Genomic DNA, 26072 nt, shown 5'->3' with positions numbered 1-26072 from the left:
TAAATTGTTTTAGATTATAAAATAAGACCAAAATCAATAAATTCTAAAAAAAAAATAATCCAAGAGTTAAATGCACCCTCAATTTCTATTTTACACACTTTTTTTTTTCAAGTTGACTACCCAAAAACATTTTACACCCCTATTTTCTATTAAGTTTAACCCTTCCTACGAACTCATTATTTATGGCTACACAATTTATGGCCAACAAGATGTTGCCATGTGTTCATAAACCCTGACACATAAGCTGAAGCAATGAGAATCTGCCACCTCTATATCTCCATCCTTCTCACCATCACACCAGAACTCCACTGTCGTTAACCTCCAAGAACCACTGTTCACGTCCGTCAACCACCACGAGCATGAACCTCGAACAGTTACAAATCGTGCCATCACGAACGAACCAAATCTGCAAGTTTGTCAATGCTAGAGAACCAACTCGTGCAACCTCAGTCCACCACCACGCGAGCAACTCGCATTCATCCATCTGAAACAGACACCATTCAACCAGCATTGATGGAGCTCTGTTCACGTCTCCACTGCACCTGAACCACGAGCTTCGTTTACCACCAGGCGAGGAGGACGAGACCTCTCTCGCAACAACCTCCACGAACTTGCACATGAACTTGCGCAGCCAGTTCGCACATCCGCATACGTTGCTGGAAAACGCAAAAGCCTACTAAAACACAAATACAAGAAAGACCAGATCAGCTTCCATCCATGTACCTGCAAAACCAAATCGCACCAGTGCAAATTTCAAGTTAGGACGAACCACAAAGCATATCGAAACCTTCAAACCTCCCCAAGTCACCTTGCCAGAACAACACCATTATCTTTTCCGTAGAACAAGCATCAACAACCACACAGAAATGAAACAAAGCCAGACCGCACCTAGCCTGAACCCTAGGCAACAAGCTCAACCACTGGCGGAACTTGGTAAAAGAACTTAGGGTGCCAAATTAATTTTTTTTCAAATTCATTATATGCAACTCTCAGAGTTTTAGATAGTTATTTTTCGTAATCTTTAATTTTTGGATTCTCATAAAAATTTTCAAGTTTAATTGATGTACATAAATCACAAGTCTTTTTCTTGAAAAAAAAATCAATTATTTTACTTTTTATCATAATTTTTCTAATATAAATTTATCACCTCTCACCTATAGAAAAATATGAATTTGTCATCACCTAGCAGTACGCAGTAAACAAATTTATCACATGCAGGAGGAAAACATATACTTAAAAAAAAGTACACAATAAACCAATTCAAAAGAATAAATTAATTGATCTAAAATGTTTAACTCATCAATTTTATTGTGGTACAATTTTATTTTAAAAAAGAAATGATATTGAAAGTAAAAATTGAGATAAAAAAAGAGAAAATATGTATAATATTTTATAAAAAACTTAAAAAAATTAATATAATATATAAATAATTAATTTAAATATATATATGAAAATTAAATAAAATAAAATTGGGGGAGTCGTGGCTCCCCTTTGTCATGCGGAAGTTCTGCCAGTGAGCTCAGCACCCACCATGTGAAGAGGGGGAACCCTAATGAAAGTGGCCTGAGTTTAGGAGAAGGACAAATCTGCCACATGTGAATCTCTTATTGGAGGGTCAAATCTGGTCAAAGTTGGTCAAAATATTCAAATCTTGTCAAACAAGAGTTTAAAGTGTAAATATTGATATATTTGGATTTCTCGGCAAATTTGGAATATAGGATTGCAAAGGGCTAATTTAGAAAATTAATACAAATATTATTTGGTGATAATTTGTAAGATATCTATATATAATTTATTTATTTAATTATATCATAAATTTTCAACTAACTATATTTATTAAATAGTTTATATCTCTCCGAATATTTTTAAATATCCATAATCACTATAAAGATAAATAATATTTATCTTTATTTTTATTTTAAAAGATATTTGAGAGATGTTAGCAATAGAAAAGTCCAATCTAAGTCCTATATAGAGAGACCATGGAGAGACAGAAAAACAAACTCGAAACTTTGTAGTTTAGGAACCCTTAGGTAGCTAATTTTGTTTACTCTCCCCTTATTCTCTTCTTTTATATTTATTATAATTTGATTCCATGAAGTGCGAAGCTTTGAAGGTTGGTTCCATTGTAATTTAATTATGGATTATGAGGTTAGAATGAAATAATGTCTTGTTTCTTTTTATTATTGTTGTGGTTTTCATTCATTTATGTCTTTTTGTCTTTAAATCACGCAAAAAGTAATGATTTTTGCATGCTAGCTAATTAGCGAAGTGTTTAAATCTCTATGCATGCTAATCACAAGAGTTGAAGGGTTTTTAAATTTATTGAGACTTTACTTTGATTTTATTTAGAAACATTCATGTAATTAAATGAGTTCTTACCAATAATTGAGACTTTACTTTGATTAAAGGTATTTACTCTAACCAAAACAAGTTGATACTACTTTGATTAATTAAGCTTTTTCTTTTGGTGTGGAGACAAAAGAATAGACATGATTAGGCATAATAAAATTTGATTGAGATGGTACTTTGATTGAATTTATTGTGGATTATCTAAATTATCTCCCTTTTAAATGAGATTGTACCTTGGTTAAAAGTTAGAACAACAAATTATTTGAGATTTTACATTGATTAATTTGCAAATTTACAACAATAATTAATTGAGCAATAATCTTTAGATAACTGAGAACGTTGTCATTGACGCAGTCAAATTAATACTACTAAACTATAGCAACGTCAGTATTGCTAAGATAGTAGTCAAGAAAATAGAAAGGGTAAAGTAACCGTAAGTCGTCTCCCAACGAACACAAAATTGATTTTTAACAAATCAGTTCTTATAAAACTATACAAATGAGTTAGTCAAATAAAATAAAAAATATAGGGGATTAAGATAAACAAAGATAGATATAAAATTTAAAAGATAAAAAGAAATAAAAACAATAGTAAAGAAAATAGATTAATTCCATTGCTTTTTCAAAATAGATTCATCATCGGTTATCTAAAGATTATTGCTCAATTAATTATTATAGATTTACAAATTAATCAATGTAAAGTCTCAATTAATTTGTTGGCGTTCTCACTTTTAACCAAAGTACAGTCTCAATTAAAAGTGAGAACTTTTAGATTATCCACAGTAAATTCAACCAAAGTACAGTCTCAATCAAATTTACTATGCCTAATCATGTCTATTCTTTTATCTCCTCACCAAATAAAAAGCTTAATTAATCAAAGTAAAGTCTCAATTAATTGTAGTTAAATTAAATACCTTTAACCAAAGTAAAGTCTCAATTATTGGTAAAAAATCATTTAATCATATGAAAGTTTCTAAATAAAATCAAAGTAAAGTCTCAATTCAATTTAAAAACCCTGAGACTCATATGTCCAACATGCATATAGATTTGAAATCATTACTTCTTACGTGATTTAAAGATAAAAGACATAGATGAATGAAAACCTCAACAATAATAAAAAGAACAAAGAAATTAATTGATCTAACCTCAGAATCCAATTCAGAAATTACAATGGAATCAACCCAAAAAATTTAGAACTCCATGAATGCAAAATAAAGAGAGAAGAATAGAGAGAATAAAAGAGAGAGAAAGAAATTAAGTCCCTTTAAGGGTTCCTCAATTCTGACGTGTCGAGCTTGTCACTTCTGCTTCTCCCTTAGTGTCTTTATATAGGAATTGGACTGGGCTTTTCTATTGCTAAAATCTCTCAAATATCTTTTAAAATAAAGATAAAGATAAATATTTAAAAATATTTGGAGAGATATAGACTATTTGACAAATATAATTGGTTGATAATATCAATATCTAATATAATTAAATTAACTAATTAATTAAAGATATATGATAAATTATCACCAATTAGTATTTGTATTAATTTTCCAAATCAACCCTTTGCAATCTCCTTAAATTATCTTCTAAATAATTCAATATCTTCAAGATATATTTGTTTGTTGTGGAACTAAAAATATTCAAGAAGATCTTGACATATCTAAAAAGATTTGGTAGTTATTATCTTTTAATATTTTATGATATAATTAAATAAGATAATTATTTAAAAATATCACATAAAATATCTAAAAATATATTTTTCCCAAATTATCTTCTATCATAAAGATAAAGAAAACCACAAGGTCCAATTTTTTTGTTCCTCTCTTCTTGGTTTAGCCAAACTTCTTCACTTTTTCAAGCTTTTCTTGGATTTTTGTACTTGGCTTGGCTTGGATTTTTGTGCTTTCGATAATTTCTTATTATTGGATTTATCTTTAAGGTGTCATGAAGCTTTAATCAATTTATTTCCACACCTCCATGAGCTCAACTTAGCTACAACTGCACTAACACACCTCAAAATATCCAAAGAACATTGATGCAACTAAAAAGTTATTTTTAACATGTTTTTGTATCTCATGCTCAATAAACCCAATTATAGAAAATCCCAATTAAATCGATCTTTAAGCACACAAATTCAATTAAATACCCAGAATTAAACATTAAATGAGGGCAAAATACGCACTCAACAATAACTGATCATGAATCTAACCTAGAAAAGTAATGGAATCAATCTATTTTCTTTATCATTGTTTTTATATTTTTTTATCTTTCACCAATTTTATTTCTCTTATTACTCTTATTATTTGACTAACAACTTTTTCGTGTAATTTTTATAAGAACTAATTTGTCGAGAATCAATTTTGTGTCCATTGAGAGACGACTTAGGGTTGACTTTATCCTTTCTATTTTGTTGGCTACTATCTTAGCAATATTGGCATGCTATAATTTAGTAGTATTAATTTGATCGCTGATGTCGCCACCAAAAGGACCTTGGTTGACAGTGTTATCAATGCCCCATCAAAAGAACCATGATCTTAAGGGATAATGATGTATATAGTAGCCAAGATGAAGAAAGTGATAGTGAGAATGATGAGAAAAGCACAACCAAAGGTGAAGGTGCCTACCGTTGCACAATGAGGATCTCCTTATGATTAGAGAACTCTCCACAATCAACCTAGTTCCCAAGAACTAACCCAAAGAGAAATCATCTTTCATACAATATGTGATGTTTTATAAAATACATGTTCTCTAATTGTGGATAGTGGTGTTGTTGCAATTGTTGTAGCACTAGGTTGGTTGAAAAAATAGCATTAACTATCTTGCCTTATCCTAACCCTTATAAACTTCAATGGATTAATGATGATGAGGGCATCGTAGTCAATCAACAAGTGAATGTTAAGTTTTCCATAGGGAATTATGAGGAGAGTGTGCTATGTGACATAGTACCTACGAAAATCTAACCCTAGCTTCTAGAAACTATGTCAAATAAGGTTACAAAAATGAGAGACAAAAGAGCTAACTATGGTGTGTGCAAGGCTAATTTCGTTCTAGCACAAAAGGAGACAAAGAATGTGTCTCATATGTCTCCAAAAAGTGGCCAAAGTGTGCTAAGAACAAAGGAGACCAAAGGTACATAGGTACACTTGCTTCATGCCTTTTACTTTATGCTTTATGCCTTTGCTTTACTCTCTCCTCCCATCATTTATGCTCCCCAATCACCATGCGCCACCTAGCATTGCTTTCTTACTCCTAATTAACCTACAAAGCAAATAAACATAGATTAACATGTTGGCTTAAGTCAAGTCAACTATAGTCAAAAAGTCAAACCTAGTCAAAGGTCAACAAGTCAACTAAAGTTGATTCAACTAAGTCAATTTGGGAATCAAAAATAACAAACACAAATGAAAGGGATGAAGGATTAGTGAGCTTCCTTTCTAAACATGCTTAGTCTTCTTAAGCATGTGCCTCCATCCTTGGTTGGGGTCAATCCTTCATCATCCTCCCCTCCTTGGAGAGAATTTGACCACAAATTCTTTAAGCTTTTGTAGATGGAGCTTGACTTGATTTGGGGAGGATTTGTGCCTCCCTTTTTTGAGCTCTTGTTCCATCCTTTCTAAGGATATAACCCTTAGCTTTGGTTAGGCCATCTTTATTTTCTAGAGTACTCTTCCTCTCTTGCTTGTGCTTTGGGCCTTCCTTTTTGGCTTGGGAAGAGAAGGAAGGGTGATGCACATCTTGCTTTGGAAGAATTTTTTTGTAGGCAAGTAAGACCTTAGTGAAAGCTTGCCCCTTTTCTTTTTCTTCTTTATCTTTTCTTATTATATTTCTATCCTTATTAAGTTCTTGAGGTGATAGAGGTTGTAAAGTGGTCATTTTCCCATTTATGAAGAAAATATATTGGTTGGTGTGACCATCATGTAAAGTTTGTTTATCAAATTGCCATGGCCTACCTAGTAAGATATGTGTGACTTCCATGGGAACAACATCATATAACACCTCATCTTTGTAGCTTCCTATAGAGAAGTTAATTAGGACTTGTTTATTGACATCTATTTCTCCCTCTTTACTTATCCAAGCAAGCTTGTAGGGCTTAGCATGAGGAATGGTCTCTAAGCTAAGCTTTTCGACCAACCTTGTGCTAGCTACATTGGTACTACTTCCTCCATCAATAATTAGAGAGCAAACCCATTTGTTAATTTTGCATCCAGATTGAAAAAGGTTTTCTCTTTGAGTTGGCTCAATCTCACTTTGATCTTGACCTATCATGCGCCTTAATAACATAAGGTCTTTCTCAAAAATTTTAGTTTTACTAGAGGAAGAAGATTCTATTGAAAGAGAATGGGGAGATGAGTGTTCACTTTCAACATCATTACTCTTCTTTAAGATCATGGTCCTTTTGGTTGGGCAATTTAAAGCAATGTGATTATAACCCAAACATTTAAAACATTTAATGGAACTTGATCTTTGAGAAGTGGAATGGTGAATGTGATCACTTGGTGGTTCTTGATGAGAGTTAGAAGGGAACTTATCATGGTTCTTTTTATCCTTTCCCTTCCATGAGACTAAAGTAGTTGTTGGGTGAGTAACTCTTCTTTGCCCCTCTTTTTCTTTTCAATTGAATTTCAATCCCAAGGGCAAGTGTGAAAACATTTTCAAGAGTGGAGTACTCATACAACTCTACTTGGTCTTGTATGTCTCTCCTAAGACCACTCACAAATATTTTTATTTTCTCTTTGTTAGTTTCTTTTATTTCAACCCTACGCATTTGAGACTCTAATTCTTTAAAGTACTCACTCACACTCATAGAACCTTGGTGAAGCCTTTGGATCTTCTAGCGCACATAAGAGTTTTAATGTCCATCCAAGAAGCCGCAGGTGGCCCTTGGTCATAATTCTTACAAACTTTATGCCACGAAGTATTGGCATACTCCAAAAATCCTAAAACTACTAGATCAACTTGTGCTTGATCCTTTACATGATTTTCATTCAAAATTTGATCAACTTTAGCTTCCCAATCAAGGAAGATTTTGGGATCACTTCCTCCATAGAACTTAGGAATCTTTAGAGTTTGCTTCTCTTATGATGGGTTGCGCCTAGAATGCCCTCTTTTCATAGCCTCTCTTTCTTGCTCTTTAGCTTCAAGCCTTTGAATGTGCTCTTGGATTCTTAGGTCACTTTGCTCCTTTTCTTTTCTCAATTGTTCAAAGGACTCCTTCCTAGACAACTCCAAATCTTGAAGCAATCTCATCAATGTATTGTTTTTGTTTGGAGTAGGTGCATTTGATGAACTTGCCATGATTCTTACAACAAAACACTCAAAGCCAAGACAAAATAAATGAATTAGGGGTTAGACAACATGAAAATCGAGACCAATTCCAACCCAAAATGCAACTCAAGTGTTTAGATCACACTCCCAAAGTGACAAGGCAAGGCTAGCACTCAAAATCCACCAAAGGATTAGGAAAACACTTTTAAAAACTTGTGCAAAACCTTTCAAATGCAAGACAAGTGATTCGGCCATAACACTCCAAAAGTTTCAAGAAAAGAAAATAGTAAGACAAAACAAAGAACACCTAGTGACAAGTAAGAAAAGCACAAAAACAAGGAAAGCTAAAGTCTAAAGAAGAAAAGTTTGAGACAAAACTTTTAAATAGACTAAAACAAGAAAAGCACATTTTAAAGACTCTATGGAAAGTACTTGACAAGCATCTTCAAGTCTTAAATACTGCATACACCAAGAAAGATCTTAACCAAGTTAAAGCATGGAACTAATTAGCCAATATCACCCAATTCTCAAGTATGAAAACTAGTAGCATAACACCTAAAAACACACTTTTAGTTCACCAAGGAGCAAGGTTGCTCTCAGTTTTTAGGCAAAAATTGGTGCAAATTTTTCTTCTTTCACAACTAGTTTCATAAAATGGTGAGAAAGAGTTTTAGGTGGCTTGGACACTTAGTTCCTCAAGTTTTAGGCCAAAATCAATTTCATGGAGCATACATCAAGCAAGACATAAAGTGAAAGCAAAACATCAAGAATAAGGAAACATCAAGTTAACATATGACATATGACTCAAGCAAAAGTTAGGAACATTTAAAGACTCAACATGACATACACAGAGACACAAACATGTAGCTATCATGCATTTAAACTCATGGATTTGAGGGTCAAAGACTAAGCATCCAAAGACATGTTATCCAACCACATTTAGGAGCTTAAAGAGGTGCAAAAACCGTAGCCAAACTGCCACAACAAAACCTGAAAACGATGATTCATGTATTCTTGGCAGATTTGACCTTTGCTCACTAATTTGATCATAACTTTCTCCACAGAACTCTAAATGCATTGGTTCTTTTTTTATGGAAACTAGACTGAAAGAGCTTTCTTTGGACACCAAAAATGTAATTTTTGGACCGCTGAGCTGGTGCAGTTTAATGTTTTAAAATCGTCACGTTTCCTGCCAGCACTGTTTTTATGTGTCATGGAAGTGGATTTGAACCATACCAAGATAGCTACAAGACAAGGTTAACACATGAAAAACACCATATTCAAGATAACATAGGCTCTAGATACCAAATGATGAAGGATTATCTTGTTCCTTTTTAAGATTATTGAATATGGTGTGAGTTGATTAAGAAAGCTAAGTGAAATCACCATTGGACATTAAGATAGCAAGTTATCTAGATGTGAAGGTTCCTTTCACAAAGCTCAAGAGAAGAAGATGATGGATTGATTCAAAACAAAAAGGAAATGGAAAGCACATAAATCATAGAAAACCAAGAATAATTAAAGTAAGAAGAAAACATAAAATGGAAAGCAAAGAAATGGTAAAAAATGTGAGAAGCACGCCACTACAAGGCTAGGCTAGGAGCCATGGCAACCTTGAAGATGAGTGGAAGTGTGCCGCCACTTGCTATGCAAGATAAGGCTTAAAAGTATTCACTCCTAAGGGAGGAAACTCTCACAAATGGTTGAGACACAAGAGTGTTTTTACTTCAAAATGTTCAACCCTTTTATATGTCTAGTGTAACATCCCTAAGGAATATTACTGATATTAACTAAATAAAATTCGAATTGAAATAAATGCCGCATTTAATATAACTATTTCCCAAAACACGGGAAATTTAAAACTTTAATAGATATAGCCATAAAACCAGGAGTCCATAATTCATAAAACCGAAATTAAAGTCAATGGCTCCCGAAAGGGTTACATAATTTTCTCAAAGCTAAAAAATATAACATATATATACATATACAAAAATATCCACTGCTAGTCCTCGCTCCGAGTCTAAGCATCTCCTGGTCCACTTGTCACATCATCTGCTCCCGGATAACAAGTCATCCAATCATCGCCAGACACACACAGAAAGGGTGAGCTATGCACAATATATATAAACAAAACATTAATATAGGGCGGTGCTCCCCAGGGTGACGCGCTTGGCCGGATGAACTTCTTCTCAAGCAAATCTTCAATTTGCTTCTTCAACTCAGCCAACTCTGCTGGTGCCATTCTATAGGGCGCCATGGACACTGGGCCAGCTCCAGGGATGAGATCAATGGAGAAATCCACATCCCTACTCGGTGGCAACTTGGGTATTTCTTTTGGAAACACGTCGGCATACTCCTCCACGATTGGAATCACACTGATCTTCTCGACGGTACTATTCTTCTCTACATGAGCCACTATCATAAAGCAGGTGGCTCCGGCTTCTACTTCGTTTATCGCCCTCTGAGCCGAGATTAGCTCCAATCCTTCATGTTCTGGGAATACCAAACTGCGTGGTCCATAATCAATTATGACGTGATTGTTAGACAGTCAATCCATCCCCAAGATTACATCCAGTCCCTCCAAAGGCAAGCACACCAAGTTCACCTTGAATCTACGACCTGCCACTTCCATTGAACACCCAACGCAGATTGAACTAGTAGCCACTTGACCTGAGGAGGGAGTTGAAACAAGCAACTCACATCCCAAATCGCGTGTCACCAAATTCAATCTCCCCACACACGCATTAGAAATAAATGAATGGGTTGCCCCAAAATCAAACAACACAAGTACTACTTTACCAAACAACACACAAGGTTCAAGAATAAGATTACCAGACTATGTAGCCTCAGTGGTGGTCAGGGCAAAGACTCTACCCGCTGCCCTAGCTCGCTCTGCTGGCAATGCTGCTGGTTTCTTCGTGCCAGGACCCTTCTTTTCTGGGTAATTATTGGCGAAGTGTCCTGGTTTGTCACATATAAAACACTTGCGACAGTCGCCTGACCCTCCTACTCCGCCTGCCAGCTTTGGACAATTCCTCTTCAGGTGGGGACAGCCACACTAGTAGCAAGTAGGACCCTGGGATGTCTGGGGTCGGCTATACGGCTTTTTCATCTGCCTAGCCTCTGCGACATTTTTCTGATGTCCGCTCACAATAGGACCAGGGCCCTTCTCCAAGTGTTCAGCACTCTTGGCTTGTTCCACCAAGACTGGAAATCTCCTCTCTCTCAGAGGCGTTACCACCTTCTTCAATTCATGTTTGAGTCCTCGCTCAAACTTCAAGCACCTCCATTCCTCAGTAATATTTTGTGAGGAGTATCTCGCCAGATGTTCAAATTTGTTGACGTACTCCTGTATTGACATATCCCCTTGCTGCAGTGCAAGAAATTCTGCCTCCCGGTCCTGTCTAACTGTACTTGGAAAATATTTCTCCAGGAAACGAGTCCTGAAGTTTGCCCATGTCACCGGCTCCTCCCGAGTCTCCATCTGTTGTTGCATACCTGTCCACCAATATTCTGCGTCCTCATTCAGCAGATAGGTAGCAAAGAGTAGCTTCTGCTTATCCTCATAGTTCATCACCCTGAAAATCTTCTCACATTTGCGGATCCATGCATCCGCTTCATCAGGGGTGGCCTTGCCAGTGAACTCTGTTGGCTTGTGGCGTAGGAAATCTTCCACAGTTGGCACCCTAATTGGTGCAATCGTCGTCCTAGGCTGTGCCGCTACGGGTGGCTGCATCGCATCCAACATCTGGTGAATCGCATCATCGATGTCATCAACACCACTACTCCTCCTCCTCATGTTAGCAGCCATAGCCTGGATACGCCACATCACAATTGTTATAAATCAATCACTCAGTCAACAAAAACCACACACATCTTTCAACATTCAACACACAACCATGCAACACACAACCACATCGATAAGCTCACTCCCCACTAGCCCCAAAATATTTTAAAAATATTTTCAAAACTTTTGCTCTGATACCAATTGTAACATCCCAAAGGAATATTACTGATATTAACTAAATAAAATTCGAATTAAAATAAATGCCGCATTTAATATAACTATTTCCCAAAACACGGAAAATTTAAAACTTTAATAGATATAGCCATAAAACCAGGAGTCCATAATTCATAAAACCGAAATAAAAGTCAATGGCTCCCGAAAAGGTTACATAATTTTCTCAAAGCTAAAAAATATAACATATATATAGATATACAAAAATATCCCCTGCTAGTCCTCGCTTCGAGTGTAAGCATCTCCTGGCCCACCTGTCACATCATCTGCTCCTGAATAACAAGTCATCCGATCATCGCCAGACACACACAGAAAAGGTGAGCTATGTACAATATATATAAACAAAACATTAATATAAATATGTTCCCCAACCCAAATATAACATAACTAAACTTTCTCATACTTTCCAAATCACCCAACCATGACATCATAGTCCTTCATGAATCATATGCATGAACTAGGTCTTAGGACTTCCCTGTGCTCCCACGAAACTAACTCATTCGTTGATGATCACCCTACAGGGCTTTTCAGCTTGGGCCAATGGCCTGGCCCATTTAGGTTTTCTTTGTCATTAAATAAATATATATATTTTTGAATGATTTAATTTCAGTCTAATAATTGGGCTTTATTGTGCAGTATATTCGGGTCGAGACTACACTATCTGCCACCAGCCCACTAATGTCTTTGGTATACATTCATCTATAAACTTGCTTAAGTTGGTTGGAGAGAAGCAGCCCAATTCGTTCCGCAACTTTCTTTTTGCACGGATACATCCTGCTGCAGCTCTTCACGCTTTTATTGGGCTCGAGCCCAATTAATCTTACACCGCACGCATCCAATTCCATCAGCGTCTGTAGCCAAATTGAATTTCTTTCTCCCCGTGTAGCATGCGTTGTCTCCAATTGAGTCCAGTAGGGGCTGAGATATCCGTTTCTTCAAGAAACCCAATTTGTTCTTTCACACGCGGCCTCACTTTCGCTTTCTCATTTACAAAGGCCAAACCTCTTCTAGGGTTTCTTTACCACGTGTGGATCATCAGCTTGCATCTTAAGTTCAAGTGGCAGCCCATATCATATTTCTGCATCACGCTCCTTTCGTAGCTGTGCTAGAGTTTCTCTATTAGGGTTATTTCACGTGTGCCAATCCTGAACCCATTTCCTTCACGCATTCCACCCCTAGGAGTCATTAGGGTTTTCTTTTGCCGTTAGGTTTGTGTTAGACGGCATCCACCCTTCTCTCGTTTACTGTTTCGCTTGCCTTCATCTATAAAAGGCAAGCCAACCATTGTACTGATTAGCTTTGATGAATGAGAGTGTTAATTCCCCTTTGGTCTCAGCTCAATCCTAACCCTAGAATAGGTTTTTAACCTCGTTGAGTTACCATTTCAGTGAGAGTTCCCCACTGGAACTCCGTCTTCCGCTGCCGATTTGGTGGATTTCCACTGAACGTTTGACGATTGACGACCTTGCGAGGAGTTTCCACCGAAGATTCGCTGAGGTTCGCTCATCATTTGGTATCAGGAGTGCCAAGTTCACCGGTTGGACCACCGCGTTTAGTCTCACTTCAAAGATAAGTGTTCTTTCTCTTATCTTAGTGTTTTTCTTTTCACTGTTTGCATTTCGGTCTTGTTCTTTTGCGATTGAGTCATTATTATTCTCTGATTTGCGTCTCTGCTGATTCTCTGTTGAAATTTATTGCTGAATGATTCATTAAAATTGTCCTGAATTTTCTGAATCAATACCGTGATGATTTCATGTTTAGCTCTCTGAATCTGCTGCTCATTGCATGTCTTAGGTTTAATTTCGTTTTCTTACTTAGCTTTAATTTTTTTCCGAATCATGTTTTGTCTTAGGTCATGTTAGTTGCTTTGTATGTCGCTGATTCCATAGATGTGTACCTAAATTGTGTTTGTCTATTGTTTCGTCACTGTTCAGTATATGTTTTAATTCGAATGCGTAGTTTCATGTGTATGTTTTGGAGTTCTTTAATTGCTAGTAGATCAATAGCAATTTTTCTGCAGTGCATTTTCCACTGATTCATGTTAATTCGTGCTGCTGCTGTCTTTTTGTTGTTGTTCCTGTGTTGTTTTTGCCATTCATGTGCTTGCCAATGACTGTGCTGGCCAAACTGTCATGTTTTCCACTACTTTGATGATACATCTGCTTTGTTCAAATAGTTTCAGTGGAATTCTAGTTGGTTTTGGTCCACACATAGGCTGACTCTCTGCTGCTTTGTTTGCATCAGTTCATTGCTTATTATTGCCAATCGTGTTTAGTGCTTCTGTTGAATCTTTGCTGCCTTGCTTGAAAGCTAAGTCACATTATTTTTTTCTGGTTATTTGTGCTTAGCATAATCTTGCTCGTCAATCTGGTTTCTTGTGATTGATGTTTGTGTGCTCTAGCTATATTCATATCCCAACTATTTGAAGTAAAATCATGATGATCTTTGTTGATATTGGCAACTTCATTGGTTTTAAATGTGTGTCTACTTAATCACAATTTGTTACTCTGTGATTAGCCTAGAATGTGCATCTTATCATATCACTGCAATTTCATACCTCTGCATTGCTTGTGCTGGCCATTATTTTCATTTCAACTTAGTATCTTATATGATTGATTCAGTGTGACATTGAACCTCATACACTATCTGTATCATTCTGAAAACTGTATGCTTTTGCTTCAGTTCTGTTTAGGCTATGTCATTGTGTTTTACTGAGTTGATTGTGTATTTGACTTGTGGCCAGATTTTTGGATGCAAAGTCTACAGTATTGCAATGCATTTTTGATTTAATATGCTACTGTGAATCGGATGCATAACTTTTGTTGCCTAATTCTATTCTTGGCCGAGAGTCACTCTGTTTTTCCTTGAGTCTCTTTCAAAATTTTTTAAGTTGAGTCATTTGCTTTGAACATGACTGTGCATTTTGTTAGCTGAATGAAATTGAACTTGAACTTTGAGTTGTGAATTATAGCAAATTTATTTCAAAATATAACAGTGTGTAAATGTATGGCCTTGTGATCTGATATAAATAGAAAAAGAAATGTGGAAAAGAAAACAAAAAAAATTGATGGCCTGCTGAGTGAAAAGAAAATGGTAATGCATTTCACAACTCCTTTAAATACTCTTGAAGCCTTCTTCACTTGCTCACTATGCTTGTATGGGAGCTTCATTGAGTTTTGATTCTATATATATTCATTCCAGCTGCATCTATCTTGTCATGTATGATTCAACTTGTTTGTTTTGTGTCTTCTTGATTTTAGTTTTGTTAATCTTGTTCTAGACACATTCTTTAGGTTCTACTTTGTATGCTATCCTTTGTTGCTTTGCCTTTTTCTTGCTTGTCCTTCTTGCTTATTCAATTGAGTTTGTCCATTTAATTCTATCACTTGATGTTGTCCAATTCTTCCATTTGAACTTTTCTTGATTTTCTGCTTTGTTATTCTTATGTGGAAGACCGTGAGTGATTTTTTTTCAGTTGGCATACAACTCACTGATTTGGCAACTTTGTAGGTGATTACCTTTCTCTTGAAGGTAGAGCTGCAGGATGAATTATGGGAAAAGGTATTGAGATAGCATTCCGAGAGGACTTGTGGAGTGAGTTGGGACTTAAAGAAGGAGTGCAAACACATGAGAGCACCTATTTTGTGGCTGGACCGAGAGTAAATAGAGAGCAAACTGGTCCAATTCCAGTTGCAGATTTGTTTTTCCCATTTCTGTTTGTTTTGATATCATGGAACTTTGTGGTGTAATTTTTTTCTTTTAGTTTCTGTTCATTTGCTTTGGAATGGGAAAATCCATTATTGCAATTCCATTCCTTAGTTGTTTGTAATAGCTTTTTAATCGTGTAGTGTGAGGTCATCAAGGGGTTCCAAGTTCCACTTGATTCTTCACTTAGGAAAACTTCTCGTCTAGTTTATGTTTTCCTGTTTTTTATGTTTTCTTGTTCTTTATGTTTTCCATGTCCAGGTTATGTGTGTGTTATACATGTTGAAATTTATGTTTTACGTCTCTGTGATATCTAGGTGTAATGTGTTTAACACTTAGTTGACCTTTCTTTGGTCATAAGATTTCACATACTTTGAAAGTTCTTTTTCACAATTAAAATTTGTTTTGCTTTGAAATTTTCTTGAGAAATTTTGTGAAAGAAATTTAGAGATCTCTGGCTAGGAAAGGCTTGGTTCCTAAGCTTATCCATGTGACTCACCTCCCTTTCCTGGGAGTATCTCTAGAAATTTTTCCATTATTTTCTCTTTAGAAATTCCTAAAGTTTCTATGTGAAAAATTGTTTAATAAGAGTTTTTGGCAAGATGAGTTTTCATTCGTATAGAGGATTGCATTTAGGTAGTCATAGTGAGGATAAAATACATCATACACATACACATGAGAGTACATTCCCTTTCTTTGGTGAGGACATAAGTGCATTATCATACATATCTTGGGAGAGGGAAATAGATGATTTGGTGCATTCATTCCATCTTAGACATAGTAAATACTATTTTCTTACTTTGTGCATTTCTAGTTTTATAGGACATGCAAAAGAGTGGTGGGATTATAGGCAGTCTAGAGTGGAAAAAGAAAGAAAATCTCCCATTCAAAATTGGAGTGAGTTAATAGCATGCATGAGAAGAACATTCATACCACCCTCCTTTGATTTTGGTCGTGAAATATAGAAAAAGAAGATTGAGATAGCAAGGAGGAAGGAGGAAAGACTCACATTACTCTTAAGAGAGATGAGGGAGTTGGAAGAAAAGGAAAGAATAAGAATTCAGAAAAGAGAGCAAAAAGAAAGAGAGAAACTTGAACAAGAATTAAGAGAAGAAGAGGAACAACTTAGAAAAGGGAAGGAGGAAAAAGAGAGAAAAGAATTTGAAGAAAAAGAGAGAGTAAGACAAGAGACAAAGTTAAAAACAAAAGAGGAAGAGATTGAGAGAAAAGAAAGAAAAGAAATCATGCTTAGAGAAGTAGAGATACAACATCCTACAATTCTTTGCATAGACTTCAAGGGAGTAATTCCATCTATCAACTCTTCTTTATTTGTCATTAATACTTTTGTCTTAGTTCTTCCTAAAATTGTTTTTCCACCTTCTTCATTCATTTTAAACCCTTCAACAGAATTTCCAAAAATCTTCTTTGAATTAGAGTTACCTTTTAGGTATCAATTAAGTCAAAGTGACAAGCAGTATTTTTGTGAAGTAGGCTATGTACCAAATCCTTCCAAAATTAAAATTCCCTCTTCATATAACTCTTACAAATATATTATGCTTTCATTTCGGAAAGTAACAGAAAAATTGTTTGATGATTACTACATACATATTTTTGATCCTTCTGGAATCAAGTTTTCAAAGCTGTGGGCCTTAAAGAATCCTCTAGATATGAGGACAGATCCTCTTTAAGAGGAAGGGGATGATGAATATCACCCTACAGGGCTTTTCAGCTTGGGCCAATGGCCTGGCCCATTTAGTTTTTCTTTGTCATTAAATAAATATATATATTTTTGAATGATTTAATTTCAGTCTAATAATTGGGCTTTATTATGCAGTGTATTCGGGCCGAGACTACACTATCTGCCACCAGCCCACTAATGTCTTTGGTATGCATTCATCTAGAAACTGGCTTAAGCTGGTTGGAGAGAAGCAGCCCAATTCGTTCCGCAACTTTCTTTTTGCACGGATACATCCTACTGCAGCTCTTCACGCTTTTATTGGGCCCGAGCCCAATTAATCCTATACCGCACGCATCCATTTCCATCAGCGTCTGCAGCCAAATTTAATTTCTTTCTCCACGTGTAGCATGCGTTGTCTCTAATTGAGTCCAGCAGGGGCTGAGATATTTGTTTCTTCAAGAAGCCCAATTTGTTCTTTCACACGCGGCCTCACTTTCCCTTTCTCATTTACAAAGGCCAAACCTCTTCTTGGGTTTCTTTACCACGCGTGGATCTTCAACTTGCATCTTAAGTTCAAGTGGCAGCCCATATCATATTTCTACATCACGCTCCTTTCGCAGCTGTGCTAGAGTTTCTCTGTTAGGTTTATTTCACGTGTGCCAATCCTGAACCCATTTCCTTCACGCATTCCACCCCTAGGAGTCGTTAGGGTTTTCTTTTGCCGTTAGGTTTGTGTTAGAAGGCATCCACCCTTCTCTCGTTTACTGTTCCGCTTGCCTTCATCTATAAAAGGCAAGCCAACCATTGTACTGATTAACTTTGATGAATGAGAGTGTTAATTCCCCTTTCGTCTCAGCTCAACCCTAACCCTAGAATATGTTTTTAACCTCGTCGAGTTACCATTTCAGTGAGAGTTCCCGACTGGAACTCCGTCTTTCGCTGCCGATTTGGTGGATTTCCACCGAACGTTTGACGATTGATGACCTTGCGAGGAGTTTCCACCGAAGATTCGTTGAGGTTCGCTCATCATTCGTGGTCCAACCCTGTGAGCCTATCCCGCTCGTAGTCCTACCCTACAGACTCCTCGACTGTAGTAAAACATCCAAGTCTCATACTTGGACCCTGGCACGCACGCAATCACCATACTATGGACTCCTCGCCCAATAGTAGCCGACAGGAACTCACAGTTCCTTGCTCATCGTGCGCCCGACACATGCAATCACCTGATGAAGGATTGACCTCAACCAAGGATGGAGGCACATGCTTAAGAAGACTAAGCATGTTTAGAAAGGAAGTTCACTAATCCTTCATCCCTTTCATTTATGCTTGTTATTTTTGATTCCCTAAGTTGACTTAGTTGAATCAACTTTAGTTGACTTGTTGACCTTTGACTAGGTTTGACTTGTTGACTATAGTTGACTTGACTTAAGCCAACATGCTAATCTATGTTTATTTGCTTTGTAGGTTAATTAGGAGTAAGAAAGCAATGCTAGGTGGCACATGGTGATTGGGGAGCATAAATGATGTGGAGGAGAGAGTAAAGCAAAGGCATAAAGCATAAAGAAAAAGGCATAAAGCAAGTGTACCTATGTACCTTTGGTCTCCTTTGTTTTTAGCACACTATGGCCACTTTCTAGAGACATATGAGACACATTCTTGGTCTCCTTTTGTCCTAGAACGAAATTAGCCTTGCACACACCATAGTTAGCTCTTTTGTCTCTCATTTTTGTAACCTTATTTGACCTAGTTTCTAGAAGCTAGGGTTAGGTTTTTGTAGAGACATCCTTAGGTATCTTTTATTTTCTTAGAGGCCCCTAAACTCTTTTATATAAGGGGTGCTCCTAGACATGTAAAAGGGTTGAACATTTTGAAGTAAAAACACTCTTGTGTCTCAACCATTTGTGAGAGTTTCCTCCCTTGGGAGTGAATACTTTTAAGCCTTATCTTGCATAGCAAGTGGCGGCACACATCCACTCATCTTCAAGGTTGCCATGGCTTCTAGCCTAGCCTTGTAGTGGCGTGCTTCTCACATTTTTACCTTTTCTTTCCTTTCCATTTTATGTTTTCTTCTTCCTTTAATTGTTCTTGGTTTTCTATGGTTTATGTGCCTTCCATTTCCTTTTTGTTTTAAATCAATCCATCATCTTCTTCTCTTGAGCTTTTTGAAAGGAACCTTCACATCTAGATAGCATGCTATCTTAATGTCCAGTGGGGATTTCACTTAGCTTTCTTAATCAACTCACACCATATTCAATAATCTTAAAAGGGAACAAGATAATCCTTCATCATTTGGTATCTAGAGCCTAGGTTATCTTGAATATGGTGTTTTCATGTGCTAACCTTGTCTTGTTGTAGCTATCTTGTTATGGTTCAAATCCACTTCCATTACACACAAAAACAGTGCTGGCAGAAAACGTGACGATTTTAAAACAATAAACTGCACCATCTCAGTTGTCCAAAAGTTACGTTCTTGGTGTCAAAAGAAAGCTCTTTGTGTCTAGTTTCCAGCAAAAAAAGAACCAACGCATTTGGAGTTCTGTGGAGAGAGTTATGATCAAATGAGTGAGCAAAGGTCAGAGCTGCCGAGAATACGAAAAACAACGTTTTCAGGTTATGTTGTGGCAATTTTGGCTTCGGTTTTGCACCTCTTTAAGCTCCTAAATGTGGTTGGATAACATGTCTTTGGATGCTTAGTCTTTGAGCCTCAAATCCATGAGTTTAAATGCATGATAGCTACATGTTTGTGTCTTTGTGTATGTCATGTTGAGTCTTTAAATGTGTCTAACTTTTGCTTGAGTCTCTTGTCATATGCTTCTTTGAGTTTTCTTGTTTTTGTTTCTAAGTTTTTGAACTAGTGCTTGAGATCTATGCCTTGTGTTGTTGTATGCTCCTTGAAATTGATTTTGACCTAATTTTAAGGAACTAAGTGTTCAAGACACCCTAAAACATCCTTCTCATCATTTTAAGTACCTAGTTTTGAAAAGAAAAAGTGTTTTCAAGACCAAAAACAGTTTGGCCGAGAGCTTTTACAATGCTTGGTGAATCCATTTGGCCATTTTTACTAGGTGTTATGCTACCAAATTTTATACTTGGATTTTGGGTGATATTGGCAAATTAGTTCCATGTTTTAACTTGGTTATGATCTTTCTTGGTGTATGCATAATTTGAGGTATAATCTTGGCTTGTTCAAATGCTTTCCATAGAGTCTTTAAAAGTGTTTTTCATTGCTTTAGTCTTATTCAAGTTTTGTCTTTAAAACAAAATTTCCTTAGAAGTTAAACTTTCTTGTTTTTGTGCTTTTCTTGCTTGTCACTAGGTGTTCTTTGTTGTGTCTTAGTAGTTTTCTTTTCTTGAAACTCTTGGGATGTTGTGGCCGAATCACTTGTCTTGCATTTGAAAGGTTTTGAACAAGTTTTTAAAAGTGTTTGCTTCACTCCTTTGGTGGATTTTGAGTGCTAGCCTTGCCTTGTTACTTTGGGAGAGTGATCTAAACACTTGGGTTACAATTTGGGTTGGATTTGGTCTCGGTTTTCATGTTGTCTAACCTCTAATCCATTTATTTTGTCTCGGATTTGAGTGTTTTTGTTGTAGGAATCATGGCAAGTTCATCAAATACACCTACACCAAACAAAAATAATACATTGATGAGATTGCTTCGGGATTTGGAGTTGTCTAGGAAAGAGGCCTTTGAACAATTAAGAAAAGACAAGGAGCAAAGTGACCTAAGAATCCAAGAGCACATTCAAAGGCTTGAAGCTAAAGAGCAAGAAAGAGAGGCTAGGAAAAGAGGGCATTCTAGGCGCAACCCATCACAAGAGAAGCAAACTCCAAAGATTCCTAAGTTCTATGGAGGAAGTGATCCCAAAGTCTTCCTTGATTGGGAAGCTAAAGTTGATCAAATTTTCAATGAAAATCATGTAAAGGATCAAACACAAGTTGATCTAGTAGTTTTAGGATTTTTGGAGTATGCCAATACTTGGTGGCATAAAGTTTGTAAGAATTATGACCAAGGGCCACCCGCGGCTTCTTGGATGGACATTAAAACTCTTATGCGCGCTAGATTTGTTCCTCCCTCCTATAGGAAGGAACTTCTTTTGAAGCTCCAAAGGCTTCACCAAGGTTCTATGAGTGTGAGTGAGTACTTTAAAGAATTAGAGTCTCAAATGCATAGGGTTGAAATAAAAGAAACTAACAAAGAAAAAATAAAAAGATTTGTGAGTGGTCTTAGGAGAGACATACAAGACCAAGTAGAGTTGTATGAGTACTCCACTCTTGAAAATGTTTTCACACTTGCCCTTGGGATTGAAATTCAATTGAAAAGAAAAAGAAGGGCAAGGAAGAGTTACTCACCCAACCACTACTTTAGTCACTCATGGAAGGGAAATGATAAAATGAAACATGATAAGTTCCCTTCTAACTCTCATCAAGAACCACCAAGTAAAAGTAAGTCACCAAGTGATCACATTCACCATTCCACTTCTCAAAGATCAAGTTCCATTAAATGTTTTAAATGTTTGGGTTATAATCACATTGCTTTAAATTGCCCAACCAAAAAGACCATGATCTTAAAGAAGAGTAATAATGTTGAAAGTGAACACTCATCTCCCCATTCTCTTTCAAAAGAATCTTCTTCCTCTAGTAAAACTAAAATTTTTGAGAAAGACCCTATGTTATTAAGGCGCATGATAGGTCAAGATCAAAGTGAGCTTGAGCCAACTCAAAGAGAAAACATTTTTCAATCTAGATGCAAAATTCACAAATGGGTTTGCTCTCTAATTATTGATGGAGGAAGTAGTACCAATGTAGCTAGCACAAGGTTGGTGGAAAAGCTTAGCTTAGAGACCATTCCTCATGCTAAGCCCTACAAGCTTTCTTGGATAAGTAAAGAGGGAGAAATAGATGTCAATAAACAAGTCCTAATTAACTTCTCTATAGGAAGCTATAAAGATGAGGTGTTATGTGATGTTGTTCCCATGGAAGTCACACATATCTTACTAGGTAGGCCATGGCAATTTGATAAACAAACTTTACATGATGGCTATACCAACCAATACATTTTCTTCAAAAATGGGAAAAAGACAACTTTACAACCTCTATCACCTCAAGAAGTTAATAAGGATAGAAATAAAATAAGAAAAGATAAAGAAGAAAAAGAAAAGGGGCAAGCTTTCACCAAGGTGTTACTTGCCTACAAAAAAATTCTTCCAAAGCAAGATGTGCATCACTCTTCCTTCTCTTCCCAAGCCAAAAAGGAAGGCCCAAAGCATAAGCAAGAGAGGAAGAGTAGTCTAGAAAATAAAGATGGCCTAACCAAAGCTAGGGGTAATACCCTTAGAAAGGATGGAACAAAAGCTCATAAAAGGGAGGCGCAAATCCTCCCCCAAATCAAGTCAAGTTCCATCCACAAAGGCTTAAAGAATTTGTGGTCAAATTCTCTCCAAGAAGGGGAGGATGATGAAGGATTGACCTCAACCAAGGATAGAGGCACATGCTTAAGAAGACTAAGCATGTTTAGAAAGGAAGTTCACTAATCCTTCATCCCTTTCATTTATGCTTGTTATTTTTGATTCCCTAAGTTGACTTAGTTGAATCAACTTTAGTTGACTTGTTGACCTTTGACTAGGTTTGACTTGTTGACTATAGTTGACTTGACTTAAGCCAACATGCTAATCTATGTTTATTTGCTTTGTAGGTTAATTAGGAGTAAGAAAGCAATGCTAGGTGGCACATGGTGATTGGGGAGCATAAATGATGTGGAGGAGAGAGTAAAGCAAAGGCATAAAGCATAAAGAAAAAGGCATAAAGCAAGTGTACCTATGTACCTTTGGTCTCCTTTGTTTTTAGCACACTATGGCCACTTTCTAGAGACATATGAGACACATTCTTGGTCTCCTTTTGTCCTAGAACGAAATTAGCCTTGCACACACCATAGTTAGCTCTTTTGTCTCTCATTTTTGTAACCTTATTTGACCTAGTTTCTAGAAGCTAGGGTTAGGTTTTTGTAGAGACATCCTTAGGTATCTTTTATTTTCTTAGAGGCCCCTAAACTCTTTTATATAAGGGGTGCTCCTAGACATGTAAAAGGGTTGAACATTTTGAAGTAAAAACACTCTTGTGTCTCAACCATTTGTGAGAGTTTCCTCCCTTGGGAGTGAATACTTTTAAGCCTTATCTTGCATAGCAAGTGGCGGCACACATCCACTCATCTTCAAGGTTGCCATGGCTTCTAGCCTAGCCTTGTAGTGGCGTGCTTCTCACATTTTTACCTTTTCTTTCCTTTCCATTTTATGTTTTCTTCTTCCTTTAATTGTTCTTGGTTTTCTATGGTTTATGTGCCTTCCATTTCCTTTTTGTTTTAAATCAATCCATCATCTTCTTCTCTTGAGCTTTTTGAAAGGAACCTTCACATCTAGATAGCATGCTATCTTAATGTCCAGTGGGGATTTCACTTAGCTTTCTTAATCAACTCACACCATATTCAATAATCTTAAAAGGGAACAAGATAATCCTTCATCATCACCATACTAAGGACTCCTCGCCCATTAGTAGCCGACGGGAACTCAACCAGTTCCATGCCCATCATGTGTCCAACCACCAAGCACATCCCATACCCCTATTGGACTTAATCCTTCTAGCCCAAACACCACACCACATGCATATACATCCTATACTTAGGATAAATCAGCCAAATCACTCACACAAGCACACACAAACATGGAATTTCGCATAAACTCGCTTAAGCTAGGGACTCTCGCCCAAGCTAAGCCCTTAACCTCGCTTAGGCTAACCCACCTCGCTTGAGCGAGCTTAAAACAACAACCACATCACGTTATCTCGCTTAGGCAAGATCCTCTCGTCTAGGCGAGATCATCTCTCGCCCAAACACACATTTCAAACTCGCCTGAGCTAAAAAGGCAAACAAGCATAAAACATAACCAAGACATCTCGCTTAAGCGAGGCCGTCTCGCCTAAGCGAGACCCTGATTCGCCCAAAACACACATAAACCTCGCCTGGACGAGAAGTCGCGCTCAACACGCGCAATTTCATCACCATCTCGCTTAGGCGAGCCTCACTCGCCTGAGCGAGTGTCTGTGTCGCCCAAACTCAATACTCTTCGCCTGAGCGAGAACCACGAGAAAGGTAAGAATATGAGTCCCTGCATGTCTCGCCTAGGCGAGTCCCACCCGCCTGAGCGAGAATTGCAGGTTCTAAACTGTTTTACGCACCTAAGTACTGCATCAGAGACCCAAAACGCTCCCAAAACACACAAATTTAATTTGTCAACATTACTGATGAGTTCAAATTTTTGCCCTCATTTAATATTTAAATTTGGGGATTTAATTGAATTTTCTGTGCTTAAAGATTGATTTAATTAGGATTTGTGATTATTGGATTTATTGAGTAAGTTAGGTAAAAGTGGCGTAAAAAATTGATTTTAGTTGCATAAAATATTATTGGATATTCTAACGTTTGTTAATGCAGCTGGAATTTATTTTTGGTCATTGATAATCTGGATTTGAAATATTCAAAGTTACAAAATAAGTCCAAAATCAAGAAATTCTGGAAAAGAATAAATCAGGAGCTAAATGCACCCCTAGATCTTATTTGCACACTCCTTCTAAAGTGGACCACCAAAAACCTGTTCTGCACCCCCAGTTTTCACTAAGTTACACCCCTCCTACCACTTAAACTCCACTCAACCAGATCATGCCATGTGGCAATCCCCACCTTTTAAAATTAGCCAACCAGAACAAGCCACGTGTCATAATCCTCCACTCACCAAATTGACCAGTCAGATTTTGCCACGTCATAAACTCCTCTATCTCATACATGAAACCGTAACCATAATTTTCTTCCTCTCCTACCATCACCATGGTAGCCGCCGCCCACCATTCACGGACCTCGCCTTCAGTCGCGCCACCACCACAGTTCCACCATCTTCCAACCTTGGGCCACCATGGAAGCTTGTTTCGCGCACCACCATCACCATTTTCCATCTCCGCACACCACCACCTGAACCAAGCACGAACCACTGCGCCTGCACCTGCTCCATTCACGCAGTGAACCAGCGATACCACCACGCAAACGCCGAAAAAACGAGCAAGAACCACAACCACAAACCTACACCAGTTCGCGTCAACCATTCCAGACGCAAGACAACTTCATCTTCTCTGCAGCGGAGCCAGATTCACATTCCACCATCCGGCAACCATTCTTGCAACCTTCGCACACCACCATGGCCACCGCAGACCTGCAACCAAAACGTTCAACCAACAGCTTCACACGAGAACCTCCATTTTTGTGCAGCACCTGCAACCATGTTCGCAGCATCACCACCATGTCGGAAATCACACCACCTTCACGCCATCATTACAGATCGGAACTGCGAGTAACGCCGCAACAACATCCCTGCAACTTTGAGCCACCTCACCATCTCTTACACGAGTCAGATCCGCACATACCATCGAGAGTTCTTCACGCACCAGCAGATTCTCGTGAACGCGAGCCATACCTTGATGAAGGATTGACCCCAACCAAGGATGGAGGCACATGCTTAAGAAGCCTAAGCATGTTTAGAAAGGAAGTTCACTAATCCTTCATCCCTTTCATTTGTGTTTGTTATTTTTGATTCCCTAAGTTGACTTAGTTGAATCAACTTTAGTTGACTTGTTGACCTTTGACTAGGTTTGACTTGTTGACTATAGTTGACTTGACTTAAGCCAACATGCTAATCTATGTTTATTTACTTTGTAGGTTAATTAGGAGTAAGAAAGCAATGCTAGGTGGCGCATGGTGATTGGGGAGCATAAATGATGTGGAGGAGAGAGTAAAGCAAAGGCATAAAGCATAAAGTAAAAGGCATAAAACAAGTGTACCTATGTACCTTTGGTCTCCTTTGTTTTTAGCGCACTTTGGCCACTTTTTGGAGACATATGAGACACATTCTTTGTCTCCTTTTGTGCTAGAACGAAATTAGCCTTGCACACACCATAGTTAGGTCTTTTGTCTCTCATTTTTGTAACCTTATTTGACCTAGTTCCAGAAGCTAGGGTTAGGTTTTTGTAG

At 37.3% G+C, this 26072-nt stretch overlaps 1 protein-coding gene across 1 annotated transcript; it reads right to left on the bottom strand.

Moving 5' to 3' along the window:
* Positions 1-292: 292 nt before the first annotated feature.
* Positions 293-11415, bottom strand: LOC146882371 (uncharacterized). Its single transcript, XM_085667374.1, has 4 exons — positions 10680-11415; positions 10442-10565; positions 9788-10111; positions 293-656 (listed from the first exon to the last, which is right to left on the bottom strand). Exons 1-4 carry the CDS (start codon positions 11413-11415, stop codon positions 293-295), a joined length of 1548 nt encoding a protein of 515 aa, XP_085523500.1.
* Between the last annotated feature and the right edge of the window lie 14657 nt (positions 11416-26072).

This window comes from Vigna unguiculata, chromosome 10, assembly GCF_037176805.1.
Source record: "Vigna unguiculata cultivar grain cowpea cultivar isolate G323 ecotype 2 chromosome 10, ASM3717680v1, whole genome shotgun sequence".
NCBI classification, from domain to species: Eukaryota; Viridiplantae; Streptophyta; class Magnoliopsida; order Fabales; family Fabaceae; genus Vigna; species Vigna unguiculata.
This window is presented reverse-complemented; position numbering and strand designations above follow the sequence as displayed.

What these genes read in the sequence shown, in the direction of transcription:
- LOC146882371 (XM_085667374.1), bottom strand. Translation starts at nt 11,415, where the DNA reads ATGGCTGCTAACATGAGGAGGAGGAGTAGTGGTGTTGATGACATCGAT. An exon ending in ACCACCACTGAGGCTACATA is followed by an intron (nt 10,112 to 10,441) that starts GTCTGGTAATCT and finishes TGGACCACGCAG; the next exon opens with TTTGGTATTCCCAGAACATG. An exon ending in GAAGATTTGCTTGAGAAGAA is followed by an intron (nt 657 to 9,787) that starts GTTCATCCGGCC and finishes TGCGTTTTCCAG; the next exon opens with CAACGTATGCGGATGTGCGA.